Source organism: Centrocercus urophasianus, unplaced genomic scaffold, assembly GCF_019232065.1.
Source record: "Centrocercus urophasianus isolate 14NV4802_14NV808 unplaced genomic scaffold, USGS_Curo_1.0 seq_18, whole genome shotgun sequence".
In the NCBI taxonomy this organism is placed as follows: Eukaryota; Metazoa; Chordata; class Aves; order Galliformes; family Phasianidae; genus Centrocercus; species Centrocercus urophasianus.
In genome coordinates, this window is record NW_024884733.1 from 28511196 (window position 1) to 28524423 (window position 13228).

Genomic DNA, 13228 nt, shown 5'->3' on the forward strand with positions numbered 1-13228 from the left:
GGGATGGAGCAGGGAATGGGATGGAGCAGGGAATGGGATGGAGCAGGGTAGTGGGACTGAGCAGGGCAATGGGATGGAGCAGGGCAATGGGATGAGGCAGAGCGAGCAGTGACCTTCTCCTCACTTGTCAGGATGGGAAAAAATGATGCCCAAAAGGGGACAAAGGGTTCCTGGGTGAGTTTTTGTCTCTGTTCTTTAAAGCCTCTTCACATCCAGAGCCAGTGAATTGCAAACACATGGGGCAAAACTCCAGCTGGCTTCAACCCGGCAGCATATAAATTGCAAAACTGCTGGGAATTGATGCTTCACACTATAAAGTCCCTCTGAGATGGGGTGTGTATTTCCTTTCATCCGCAGGGCCACGAGCCTTTATAAGCACTGGATTTATTTGTGTGTGTGGTGACTGCGGCTCCGCTCAGTGCAAACAGCGGCGTGCTGAAGGGCAGGCAAGGGCTGTGAGATGGCTGTGTTTAGAGAAAGTCATAATAACCGGGGCTCCTATCCTCTGCTACAACTTATTATCAAAACAAAGCTGCCCCAAGTATAAATACATTGTCTTTAATAAAATGCTTTTGAACATATCTAACATATTTATACTCAAAGTGGCCCTTTTATCTTCTGCAGTGGAGCGAAATGAGGGCCGAATCCCTGTGCATCGCTGTGAGCGTTGGGGCCACTGCCCAGCGTGCTGCCATGGTTTCACTGGGCCATGCAGTGGGGAGGGTGAGGGGCTCAGAGCAAACCCAGTGGTGCATGCCAGATGCCTGCACCTTCCAGCAGGAGCAGAAGCACGGTGTCAATGCTGTGAGCAGCCTGAGAGCAGGCCCAGCACCACGCAGAGTTTTAGATTGATGCTGCATTGGGTGAATTTGGGCTCCCTCGGGCACCTGGCAGCTGGTTTAGGCAGCCAGGGGTGGCAGTGCCGCAATGCCACAAGGCTCCGGTTGTGTCAGAGAAACCACCAAATGTGTTCAGTGGCTCATGAGGCTCCCACGCTTCCTGGGGGAGAAATGTGGTGAGGAATAAAAGCAGCATCTGTTAATTTATAACCACAGTTCTGGATGGGGCGGCAGCAGGTTGGGAATGAGTGAGGAGCGTCACAAGGAGCAGGGCTGAGCTGCCCACCTCCAGGCACCGGTCCTTGGAACATGAACCACAGAGAGCAGCTCCACAAATGCTGTCCTCATAAAGCAGCCACCACCCTCAGGGCTTTTGCAGTAAATACCTTTCTGGTGCCGGAGCTCTTCCAGCATTCTTCAGAAGAGATCCAAAGAATCTGAAGGGTTCAGATGGGGAACAGAGCAGCCCGGGGCCCTGCTGATCCCTGCTCCCTTACAACCCAACCATGCTGGGATTCTGTGATTCTACTGTCCCCAAAACAGCCCTGGGGCTGCTGAAGTGTGGGCTCAGGGCTGCTGGCAGCTGGGCTGTGCCAGTGGTGCTTGTGGGGATGGGTCTGAGGCTGCATTCACACAGGCATATCCAAAATGTTGGGCTTTTATTGCTCTGGTGCCGTCTGCCAGCTGTCATCGTCTTCACTGGTCCCCAGAGTACTTTCAAGTGTTTATTCTAAATTAATATTATCTTATCTAAAAGCATTGCTCATTCAAGTGAACAGAAGAAACAGAATAGAGCATTTTGCAGAAGCAGCGTCACAAACTGGAAGGGCTACAAGGACCTTCCAGCTCCCAGGGCTGACCAGGACCCATCCGTGGCCTCGGCACCTCCAGCTCTGACAGCAGTGCTGGGGCCTCACCGCCTCCGGGTGAACAACTTCCATCTGACCCAAGTCTCCCCTTTTAGCTGAAAGCCATTCCCCCACGTTCTGTTGCTATCAGACCGTGCCATCAGACTCTCCTGTTTTTAAGTTCCCCTCAGGTACTGATGGCCACAGTGAGATAACCTCCAACCCCTTATCCTGGCCCCATAGTGGAACTGCTCTGTTCTCTGACCTCTCGCTCTTGCTATTCGGGCAAGGATTCACATCTTGCTGCTGATCACCACCCAGCTTCCTCCTGCCCCGTGCAGCTCCTCTCGCTGTCACTCTGTGTGCAGTGCCTGTGCCTCCCTTCTGTGCTCCCTGCAGCTGGACATTCACCACTGCTCCCCAGCTCCCTGTGCCCCACTGCAGGGCTGCTTCCTCAGGAGGACCTCCAAATAGTGGCCAGGACGGATGGTGGGAACAAACTATGGGGAAATGTGAGTGCTGCTGGGTGCATTATGCTTTCTAAGGGCCGCCAGGCACGCTCAGAGCCGTGATGTGGGGATGCCACATGGCAATCCCTGCAGAGCTACGGAGCATCAAAGGAAACAGGCAGGATGTTGGAAATTAGGGAAAATTGCATGTAATTAGTTGCCGTGTCTCTTCTGAAGGCTGCTTACTGCACGGCGGCCTTGTGGTGACTCACCAGGGCAGGATTTGGGTGCTGTGTGCCAGCAGGACTTCCACAGAGCACACGGCTTTGTGCTGCTCTCCTGCACAAAACTGTTTCAGAAACTCCAGAGGCCTGAGCTGAAGTTACAACACGTGACAGAATAAGAAGAAATAATGCAAATAACGTAGTCCCTCTATTTTAATAAGGCAACATTTGCCTTATTCTGATTCTTTTCCTGGGGCAGGAAATTGTATGGGAAGAACCCATGGATGGCGAAGTGGCCGCACTCCAAGAAGCCCATGGCCTCCTCTGGGCTCCAAAAGGAACCAGGCTCAGGACCAGGTATTCTACTGCACTTTTATTCTGACAGATACGATGCACATTGAGTTGGCACACAAACAAGCTTGTTTTTAAGGCAAATGATCTCAAAATAGTTTTCCCATTCACTTCCTTCCATAAGATCTGACAGAAGTACAACGTATTGAAATTGGCACTAGGAATGCATCCACAGAGGAATTTAAATACATCACATAGAAAGGCATCTTTAAAGAAATGCAACAAAAATACATCTTCCCACTCAAACAAGTGACGGGAAAGAAAAGCTTCAATTTCTGCTCAAGCCTTTTGAATCCATCTCCTGAAGTACGTTCCCCCACCATGCCGTGTTGTGGCCAGCATGGCTGGCAAATGGTGCTCCCACTCCTCGGCTGCAAACAAAGCAAGCAGACATTTTCCTCCATTTTCTGATATTTAAAGTAGCTTCTTCGTGTTTGCAGACACAGAGACCAAGAGAATGGCCTTTTCCCACACCCAGAGGTGTCCTGCTTACTATGAAAAAGCATGGAGCAACAGAGCTACGTTAAGGGAAAGGTGAAACCATCCACGACTTGCTTATGAATAACAAGTCCACATGCATTTGACCACTGCCCCACACTTTGCACTCTATCAAAGGAAAGAAAGGCATTTTCCTGTTGTGGCTGCAGAGGGGCTGACAGAGGAGGCTGTGAGTCACCCTTCTGCCAACCACGTGCAGCCCCAGCAGGCCCACACTCCAGCCCTGCAGCTCACCAGTGGTTCAGCCCCATTCCTGAGGTCGTCCTGACACACTGTGCAGGCACCGGGCACGTTGTGCATGCAGCCTGAGCAACAGCAATCCTCTGGACAGAAGATCAGGCTTGTAGATTACAACATAACTCTTAAAAACGTGTGATTGCTGTGAGGCACCTCCCAGAACCCCAGGGCAGCTGCTGCTTCCAGTTGCACCCCGTGCCATGCTCCTAGCTGCAGGGAGCATGAGGGCACCACCAGCACTGAACAGCAGTGACCATCACTGAGCAGCACTGAGCAGCACTGAGCATCCTCCTGCCCACAGGTGCCCAGCACAGCTCTATGCTGGCTCCTGGAGAAAGCAGGGCTTCAGCTTCCAGCCACACTCCAATGCCTGTCCACACAACAGCAGACTTCTGTAGCTGGTGGTTCTGCCCTCAGATGAGATACCGGTGCCTGATGTGGCGATAGCAACTCATTGCAGCGGAACAGGAAAAGCGGCCTCTCTTTTGTGTACTCTTATAAGCAAAGGCAGAAAAGCAAAAATCAAGGCTCTGTATCGGAGATTCCCAGCAGATGCAGGATTACACTTGCCACTAAGGCCCCTGTACTCAGTATTACATGGCACGTAGCACACGGTGGACAACTACCTGATATACTGTAATTGCATGTAGTTTTGCCTAAGAGGCCATTAAGTAGGAGACATTATGGACCATCATCTACAACAAAGGCAAAGAAAATGGGGAGAAATGTAGTTCTTGTGGGGAGAAATGTAGTGCTTGTGAAAATAAGCCTCAGATGTTCTAACAAAGGGTGAGGATTCCATTTTCTAATAAAATCTGAACAATAGCTGGAGGAAAGGCACAATAAACGCATGTTCTTCTCCCCATCTCTTCCAGTCTGCTTTGTTTTTAAAAATTCTCAAAGCTGCCATATCCTTAACATTCATCTCTATGAAGGAAAGAAGAGAGAAAGAACAAAGAGAGCTGCTCTCCTGTACACTCTGTAGGGCATTTCGATAATGTAGAGGCTTCAGACTCGTTTGACATTCATTTTGTTCCTGGATGTGCAAATTTCCAAATAAAATCACCCATACAAAAGCTGTCTTTTTGCCTTTGTAAACCTCTGCCCTAATCTACAGGAAGATGAACGCTTTCTGCCTCTTATGACCTGTTTATCACTCTCTCCATCTGTGCAAAGTAGTTTTATAGAGGGCTCTGCTATCAGCAACCTGTGTGACATATGGGTGCTTCACAAGCTGCTATAAAAAAGAAAGCAAAGCAGTGCAGCTTTCCCACTGCTGCTGCCTGCCCAGCACTGCACCCTGCCCTGCAGTGAGCTGAGCCCAGCATCCACACAGAATGAGCATCCAGCAGGACAGTGTATGTCACCAGGTGCAGGCTTCCTTCATCCTCAAAAGATGATCCACCATCACTGCTACAACTCAACCTTCTGTTCAAAGCCATGCAAATTCAAATAAAAACTCCTCCTTTTATCTTAGTGTATTGTCTGCCATTTTTTTCTCCTTGTCCATCCAGAAAAAAACAAGGACGAAACACTCTCTGAAGCAAATGATCTTAAGCATGAAGGTTACACATAGGAGCGGGTCTCTTCCATAATTAATCTGTTGAATCTGTTCCAAGCGTCCCCTGATGGAAAAATCACTTTTTCCGACCTTAACACCAGACCAAAAAGCCCCTCCAAGCTCCACTTGGGCAGACAACAAGTCGCATTCTGCAGCTCCATTGGGAATCACAGTAACAACAGAATTCAGCAACATCCAGGCTGGATGTGGCTCTGGGCAGCCTGGTTTGGTGGTTGGCAGCCCTGCACATAGCAGGGGAGTTGGAACTGGATGAGCACTGTGGTCCTTTTCAACCCGGGCCATTCTATGGTTCTACGATTCTATGAAAACCAATCCCTCTGTCTACATCGGAGAATTTTTGGCACATTGGATAAATACTCATTTGGCACTCTAAGGCTGCTCAGCCCTGCCGCTTTCCGCTGTTTACGCAGATGTGAACATGCGACAGATGCCCAATTCACAGTAAGACACGAAGCCACGTGTTGGCCAAAGCAGTCTCCATGCAAGCGGATCCGCGCTCCGTCACGCCGCCGTCCGTCGGATTTCATCTGACAACGCGATGGTTCTCTCCTTCCACTCGTTGTTGGAGCACTTGGAGACAGCGCTGGCCGCCTGGCAGAACTTCTGGAGCAGGATCTTTCGGAACAGCAGATAAACCCATGGGTCCAGGATCTGGTTCAGGGAGGCCAAGCGCACAGCTGTCAAGAAGAAATTGCACTCTTTGTAGAGTTCTGAGCTTTGGGTTTCTGCAGAGAAGCCCTTGCACGATTCAAAAGATGTGCGGCTGAAGATCATCCTCAGCATCATTACCTAAGGAGAGTTGGAAGGGAAAAATGGCACAGTTAAGAGACCATCTCTGCATCTCTATGCACAAATACCCCCAGAGACAAAATCCTGACAGAGAGTATGGCAGAGGTGGGGGGGGTCAGCCTCTGCTCCTGGATTACAGCGATGGGATGAGAGGTGACGGCTCACGCTGTGCAGGGCAGGACAGGCTGGGTGCTGGGGGACATCTCTGCTCCAAAGAGCGCTCAGCACCGCACAGCCGCCCAGGGGAGGGGGGTCAGCATCCCTGGGGGTGTTCAGAGCTGCGGGGAGGTGGCACTGAGGGATGTGAGCAGTGGGCACGGGGTGGGCTGGGGGTGGACTTGGAGAGCTCAGAGGCCTTTTCCAACCAGAATGCTTCTATGGTTTTATGATTCTCTAAGGGATTTCTTCCTCCCCTTGTCCAACTCGAACCATGACCATAGAAACTATGCACAAGCTCTGGGCAGGCAGCTCAGTCTGTGCATTTGTGTCTAAGGACCACGGCACACACACCGCTGCGTTCCTGCTGCCAGGCAAACAGTCACAGGTCTTATGCCAACACAAGGAAGCACGTGCTGATTCCCTGCCCCAGATCCAGTCCTGGACAGCAAAGGGAAAGCACTGACCTTGCAACACTGCCTTAAAGGGACTCATCTTCTCATTTTCATATTATCTCAATTACAAGGAACAGCTGAATCCCACAAGGATTCTTTCCTGTGCAACAGCTGTAGGGAACTGCTTTAGGTTGGCCATCACTGCACAGAGCCCCTCTCCCGATCCCTGCCCTTCTGATATCCATCAGCACCCGTCAGATTTCTCTCAGCCTTCTCTTCTCCAGTGAGCAGTGCTGGGGCTGCCAGCCTGTCCCCATCAGGCCCTGCAGTGGGTGCTGGGATGCTCATATACCAATGTGTAACCAGGAGAAACGTGAATCATGTTTTGAAAGTTCTCAGACATATTTGATTTTCCACGGTGGTTGGTTGGTATGTCTCAAGTTTTCCCCTGACCTTTCTGTATCAACTACAGTCGTTTTGAATACATTACTTTGGAGGCGTTTCGCTTCTCTGCAGATAAGCTACGTCACACTTTGTGCTGCAGCCTTCTCCAGAGGCCTATAAGCACGGGGATCCAAACCTGTTCTGAGCAGCCCCAGGGCTGCAGCTCGCTGCCAAATGACGCGTGTTGGCCGCGTGATGGGCAGGGTGCTGTGCTCCTGCACCTGGCTGTGTGTGCAGCACGGCTCCCGATGCTCCACGGTGCGGTGGCAGAGGGGAAGCCAGAGCTGGGGAGAGCTCAGGGACAGCTGTCTGTGTTTGCAGGCTTGGTCCCTGCACCGTGGCAGCAGGGAGGCACCCAACACTAGGGATGGGTGCCCGGAGGACCGGGCAGCTGAATGCGTGACTTTTCCTGGACGAGTCATTTTTTGCATGCAAATCCTTTCCAGGCATGACTTGAAGGCCTTGGCTGTCTGGAAATTCAGTGGAACTGAATGCAGCAGGTCTGCCAATTGTGGTGTGGATGCCAGCAAGCAGTGCAGCATGTCCTTTTCACTAAGCACTGTACTAACCCTACCCAACTTCTCACTCACTCACCCACCCATATAAGCCCAGATGCTGAGAAATTATCACCACGACGTGGCTTCAAACCTCCAGGATCTGCCCAGCTCTATATCCAATCCTACAGCTTTCTCACGCCACTTCTAATCTGTATGGAGGGCTCACGACGTCAGTGATGGTCAGTGGCACTGGGCACTGAGCAGCACCCAGCCTGAGCAGGCAGGAGCAGCTGGGGGACGAGGCCTGGCCACTTACTGACAGCCCTACGAAAGCTCTCTGCAACATCCTCTAGAAGGGGCCCCCCAAGCTGGGGCTCTGCACAGTGCTGCCTTCAAGCAGCACTGCATGGCCAGGCAATGGCTGGGCTTCAGGGAATGGCTGCCCTAAGCAGGGTCCAGGACTGCCTGCAGGGTGTTCTGCTTGAAGGGATCTTCTGGGTGCCAGATCAATGACCGTGGCCTTGGGAAAGGCTTGGAAGAGCGCACAGAATCACAGACTTGTAGGGGTTGGAAGGGACCTCTGGAGATCCCCCAGTCCAACCTCTACAGCAGCTGCACAGGAAAGCACTCAGGTGGGTTCTGAATCTCCCTGGAGGGGGCTCCCCCACCTCTGTGGGCTCTGTGCCAGGGCTCTGCCAACCTCAAAATCAACATGTTCCGCCCCACGTTCGCATGGGACTTCCACATGGCAGTCCAGACAGCAGGGCAGCTCCGACAGCAAAGTAGAATTGTTTTTGTTTCTTTAAATAGCAGCAGTTGAGGATTCCATCCGCTACATTCAACTCACTCAAAAATGAAAAGCAACCGCAGTCAGACAGAGGTTGTAGAATGTGGGTACGGATCTCAAGCGCCCCAAATGGCCCAAGGCACACTGTGCCCACACGACCCTGGCTCTGCACTCTGCCTCCCCAGCTGAGCGAGGGCCCTGGCACCATCCTGCTGCCTGAGTGCCCACCGAGCAGCTCCTGTCTGTGTGCCGCTGCGCCCCGGCTGCAGCCGGTGGGAACCAAGCCGTGCCCATCACTCCCAGCACTGCTGTCCCTCCATCCGCTCTTCAGGGCCGTCTTCTGGGAGCCCTATACAAGCTTTGCAGACCTCATCGTTTTGTTCTTTCGCGAGTGAATCCATGGAGCTACAAAAATATTAGACTAATAAAATACGTTTCTCAAGCAGGCAACTGCTGCTTATTTTGGTCTTCATTACATAATGGAACAGTTGTTGGAGCATCAGTTGCCTCACTGGAAATTTTTTCTGGTGTCCTTGGGGACTGTTTATCGTGGTCTGTACTGGTCTAAATTAATTAGGAGAGAGAATGCAAAAAGAAGAGGCACAGTGTCAGGTGGAGCAAAGTCAGAAGAACCGTACAATCCATGCCAACAAACCTTGGGCTCAGAACACGGAGAGCAATATAATGGGCAAGTTAATCAATTAATTAGATAGCAGTCTATAGCTATCACTGAGTGCAGCTGTGCAGTAGCACTAAGCCTCCACTGCTGCGGCATTCGCAGCCAACAAGCGGACGTTCTGTGAAGTCTGACTGTAGTTCACAAGAGAATTTCGGGGTAGTTGTGTGGGTTCCCAGCAGGCACCGTGCTCTGTTTCACATGGGTGGTAGGAACCAGTTTTGGATGACAGACCATCAGAAATTCTCTGCTGTACAGAAGTCCCTCCTGCAGCACCCTGCAAGGCAGCACTCAGGGTTACGGCGTGTTCTCGTCCGCTCACAGCAGCCCATCCACACCGCCTCACTCAGGGGGCATCTTCTGGTCTCTGCGTGGCCACGCTGCTGCTATCTGCAGTCCAAGATAGACAGCAAATAGCTGCTGTGCTCAGAGGTGTGTATTTTTAGGCCACGCGAGGGCTGAGTGGCTGCTCTGGAATGCGGGGCAAGAATCGGATGTGAAATTCCTGGTCCAAACTGCGGAATCTTCTCATCACATAGCTTCCAAAAATCCAAACGTGTTTTCCGCGCATTGTGAAGACGGGAAGATTTATCTGTTTACACTGCTTCTCCTCCCCCATTAGCCCTAATCCGCTGCCTCAATAATTCTCTCCCACAAAGCAAGGAGAGCTGCAGAAGGAATACAGGACTCTCCAGATGAAATAAAGAGCGGCTGTGGTGGGTGAACCACAACGAAGCCAGGATATGATTTTTCCTGATAGCATCTATTAATACTTACAGTCGTGTACCACCTTATCTAGGAGTCGGAATTGTCATTTTGTTCCAGTAAAGCACCTGCAGCCAGCATGCAAAGCAGAACTGCACACCTCTTGTGCACTCTGCAGTCCTCAGCTCCTGTAATGCAGGGGACCAGAAGGAAATCCCTCTGTTTCTGTGAAACGTGGCCGAAATCACCTGCAGTCCACCTGGAGACTGACAGGGAAGGCTGAGGACCTTAACGAGGTGAGCACATTAGCAGGAGAGCAGCAACACAGGGAATCACACACGTGCAGTAAGCACATGGTCTCATTTTTACCATCCAGATGTGCTCTTATGTAGGACAAATATAGTGCAGTAAAATCCAGCGCCCTGGCTGCAGGAGGTCATGGAATCCTAGAATCACAGAATGGCTTGGGTTGGAAGGGACCTCAAGGATCATGAAGCTCCAACCCCCTGCCACACGCAGGGCCACCAAACTCCCCATTCAGTAACAGCCCAGGCTGCCCAGGGCCCCATCCAACCTGGCCTTGAACACCTCCAGGGACGAACGGGGCATCACAGCCTCTCTGGGCCTTCCCTGCTGCAGCACCCTGTGTGCAGGGCATGGAAGCAGGCAGCCTCCAATGCTGCAGGACGCGGTGCTACTCCATACAGGATGAGTGCCTCAGCAGTGACATCGCTGCCTCCCTTCTCTCAGTAAAGGTGCTTTCTGGAACTGTTCTGCACATTTGAAAGGAAAAGCAGCAAAATATCTGAGTGTTTCAGCTTGAATAGCCTTGAAAGTACCACGGCAGTGAGTAAGTTTGCACCCTGGAGCTGCTAAAGCATGACTGTGAGAATGAGAGTCTGGGTGCAGCTGTGCTTGTGAGCAAACAAGGAATGACGTCTCCGTCACCCCAGGAGTGCCCTGGTCTGCTGCTCGTTTCCCTCTGTGGTTCTGTTCAGCAGCCGAGCACCAAACAAGCACCATGGCAGTGCACACTGGAAGCCATTTACACTAAAGCAGTGCCTTATGGAAGTGGAGCATTTTTCAGGTTCTCCGTGCTGAAGGCACGGTCTTGACTGCACACCAAAAGACCTGGCGCCTGCACTACGAACACAGTTCCTCTCTTCCTCTAAACATGGCATAAATCAGAGACACGGAGGGCAGCAGAGCCCTGCACAGAGCGCAGAGAGGTGCTGGAGCACCTGCAGTGGAAAACTGCTTATAGGGGTTGGACTGGGGGAGCTCCAGAGGCCCCTTGCAGCCCCCACGGTTCTGTACTTCAGCTTTCTGAGCAGTGCAGGAGGCAAAGCACCACGAGGAATCCCTGCACTGTCATCAATTTGCTGAGCATCCACATCCCAAAGGAGGACAACAGATACCCCCCAGCTCAGGCACCTCTGCTCTACCAGCCTATGTGCAGCAGCTCTCCTGCAAGCTGGGGGAGCGCAGAGCAGCACCCACATCCGGATGGGAAGAATATGAGAACAAGAACTGAGAGGGAAATGCATTTCCTGCCTTTAATAACTCTCCTTTCATTTTTTTTTAATCCTTTTAATTACAGACGAGCATGCAGCAGCTAACTCCTGTAGAACGACTGAAATGCTGCTGGGGCTGCAGCACAGGAAGAGCAGCACAGCTCTGCCAGCATTACCAGCTCTGACCCCCTGACTTCCAGAAGTAGGATGAGCTCGAGTTCTCACTCAACTTACAGCAGAGATCACATTTTACTTCCATCACAAGCTATTAATCATCTCTAAACTTGATGCCTCTGAGTTCCTTTTGGGGGCAGGGCTGTTTGGGAGATTTGATGGAATTTTACAAGGATAATATTCATAAATTAATTTACTTTCTATTTTTTACCTCGGCCATGTGAACTGCCAGCTCTGCCAGCCTTTCCATCACAGGGCTCGAGCTCTCTGTGCACAGAAGGGAGAAAAATCCTCCCTGTGCCATCCAGCACCCATCATGGAAGCGAGCTTCGCCCCTCTCCTGCTGAAGGATTCCAAACAGTACAAACTGTTCCCAAACCACATTGTCCTCCGATGGCACAATGAAGGGCTCTGGACTCTTGGGTGCTCCCTCGTCCCATACAGAAGCAGCAGATGTGGACGCAGTCCCTTCTACTACAGCACGGGGAGGGGTCTGCGCCAAAACGGGGCACGAGAGAGGGAGAGCAAGATAAGGGCTCTTAAAAACAAGGAAAACGACACTAAATAAGCAGAGAGAGCAACCTGCTGAAAACCAGAGGGCGCTTGCAAAGTCACACACGGTACCTTTTCTCACAGAGCACGGAGGTCAGTTTCGCTACAAAGAGTGCAAATAAAAAGTACAGAACGACTCCTTCCCACCCCACGGGGCACGCAGGGCCCCACGGAGCAGGGAGGTTCTGCCTCCCTTATCGCTGTGCCTTCGGCCCCCGCTCTGCTGCCCCTCGGCCCACCCGCCGGGCTGCACAGGGCTCCGCCTCCCCCCGGCCCCCCCCACACCCCGCCCTCTCCCGCCCCCCCGACCCCAGCCCCGGCTCCTCACATTCAGCCCTTTTTTTACACCCCCCCCCCCCCCCGCTTCTCCTCCTCATCCTTCCTTTCCATCACAGGTTTCGGTCGTCTCTTTCCAAACGCTCTGCCCTCTGGGACCGCCGCTCCCTCACCGCGCCGTCCCACCCGCACCGCCTCCCCTCGGACCCCCCGACGGCACCCACCAGCAGCGGCGACCAGCACGCCGACAGGACGCACGTGATCCCCAGCAGCTGGATCAGCGTCTCGGTGGCGATCCGTCCCCACCGCTTGCTGGAGCGCGAGGCGGCGGCCTTGCTCCGACAGCGGGACACCAGAGCCTCGATGGTGGCCAGGTTGCACGCCACGGTCAGCAGCAGCGAGAAGAGCCCCAGCCCCGCGAAGGCGGAGGCGAAGAGCGCGCTGCCGGGGCGCTGCCCTTCGACGCTGATGAAGCACCACGTGCCGGGCCACTGCAGCGCGTAGCGGCCCAGCCCGGCCAGCGGCAGCAGGGCGAAGGCGGGCACGGCCAGCCAGATGCCCAGCAGCACGGCCTTGGTGACCCGCGTCTTCATGTGGCTGGCGTAGCAGTGCGGGGCGCGGATGGCCAGCGTCCTCTCCGCGGCCATGGCGCTGGCGATGAAGAGCGGGCAGAGACCGAAGACGGTCATGCTGAAGCCGAAGAAGGCGCAGAGGCGGCCCGAGGGGTCGACGTTGGCCCAGGCGCGGTCGGAGAGATACACGGCGATGACGATGGGGCTGGTGAGCAGCTGTCCGGTCAGGTCGGTGAGCGCCAACGAGCCGATGCACAGCAGGAAGGAGCGCCTGCGCCGGTTCTCCTTGGCGCGGTAGCTACGGGACACCAGCAGCATGGCCAGCGCGTTGCCCACGATGCCCGTGATCATCATGGTCAGCGGGAACGCCACCGACACGGCGCCGCAGCCCTCCGCCGGCCGGCCCGTGCCGTTGCCCCGCGGCCGCATGGGCTCGGTGCCGTTGGCGCCGGGCTGGCACAGCGGGCGGCGGCTCATGGCGGCGGAGCGGAGCGGCCCCGGCCCATGGCACCGAGCAGCGGAGAGCCGCCGCTATGAGGCTCCGCCGCTAAGAGGCGGACCGCCCCCGGGGAGGGGACAAGAGGCACGGGGCACGGCGCGGCAAGGCAAGGGGCACGGCACTGCACAGCACGGGCACTGCACAGCACGGGCACTGCACAGCAC

At 53.6% G+C, this 13228-nt stretch overlaps 1 protein-coding gene across 1 annotated transcript; it reads right to left on the reverse strand.

The window, feature by feature from the left end:
• Positions 1 to 2718: 2718 nt before the first annotated feature.
• On the reverse strand, positions 2719 to 13042 carry PTGER3 (prostaglandin E receptor 3). Its single transcript, XM_042819677.1, has 2 exons — positions 12218 to 13042; positions 2719 to 5817 (listed from the first exon to the last, which is right to left on the reverse strand). Exons 1-2 carry the CDS (start codon positions 13040 to 13042, stop codon positions 5530 to 5532), a joined length of 1113 nt encoding a protein of 370 aa, XP_042675611.1. The 3' UTR covers positions 2719 to 5529.
• Between the last annotated feature and the right edge of the window lie 186 nt (positions 13043 to 13228).

Excerpts from the sequence above, each read along its gene's own strand:
- PTGER3 (XM_042819677.1), bottom strand. The coding sequence starts at position 13,042 with ATGAGCCGCCGCCCGCTGTGCCAGCCCGGCGCCAACGGCACCGAGCCC. Across the intron at positions 5,818-12,217 it reads CGTGCTGGTCGCCGCTGCTG|GTAATGATGCTGAGGATGAT; the intron begins GTGGGTGCCGTC and ends AACTCTCCTTAG.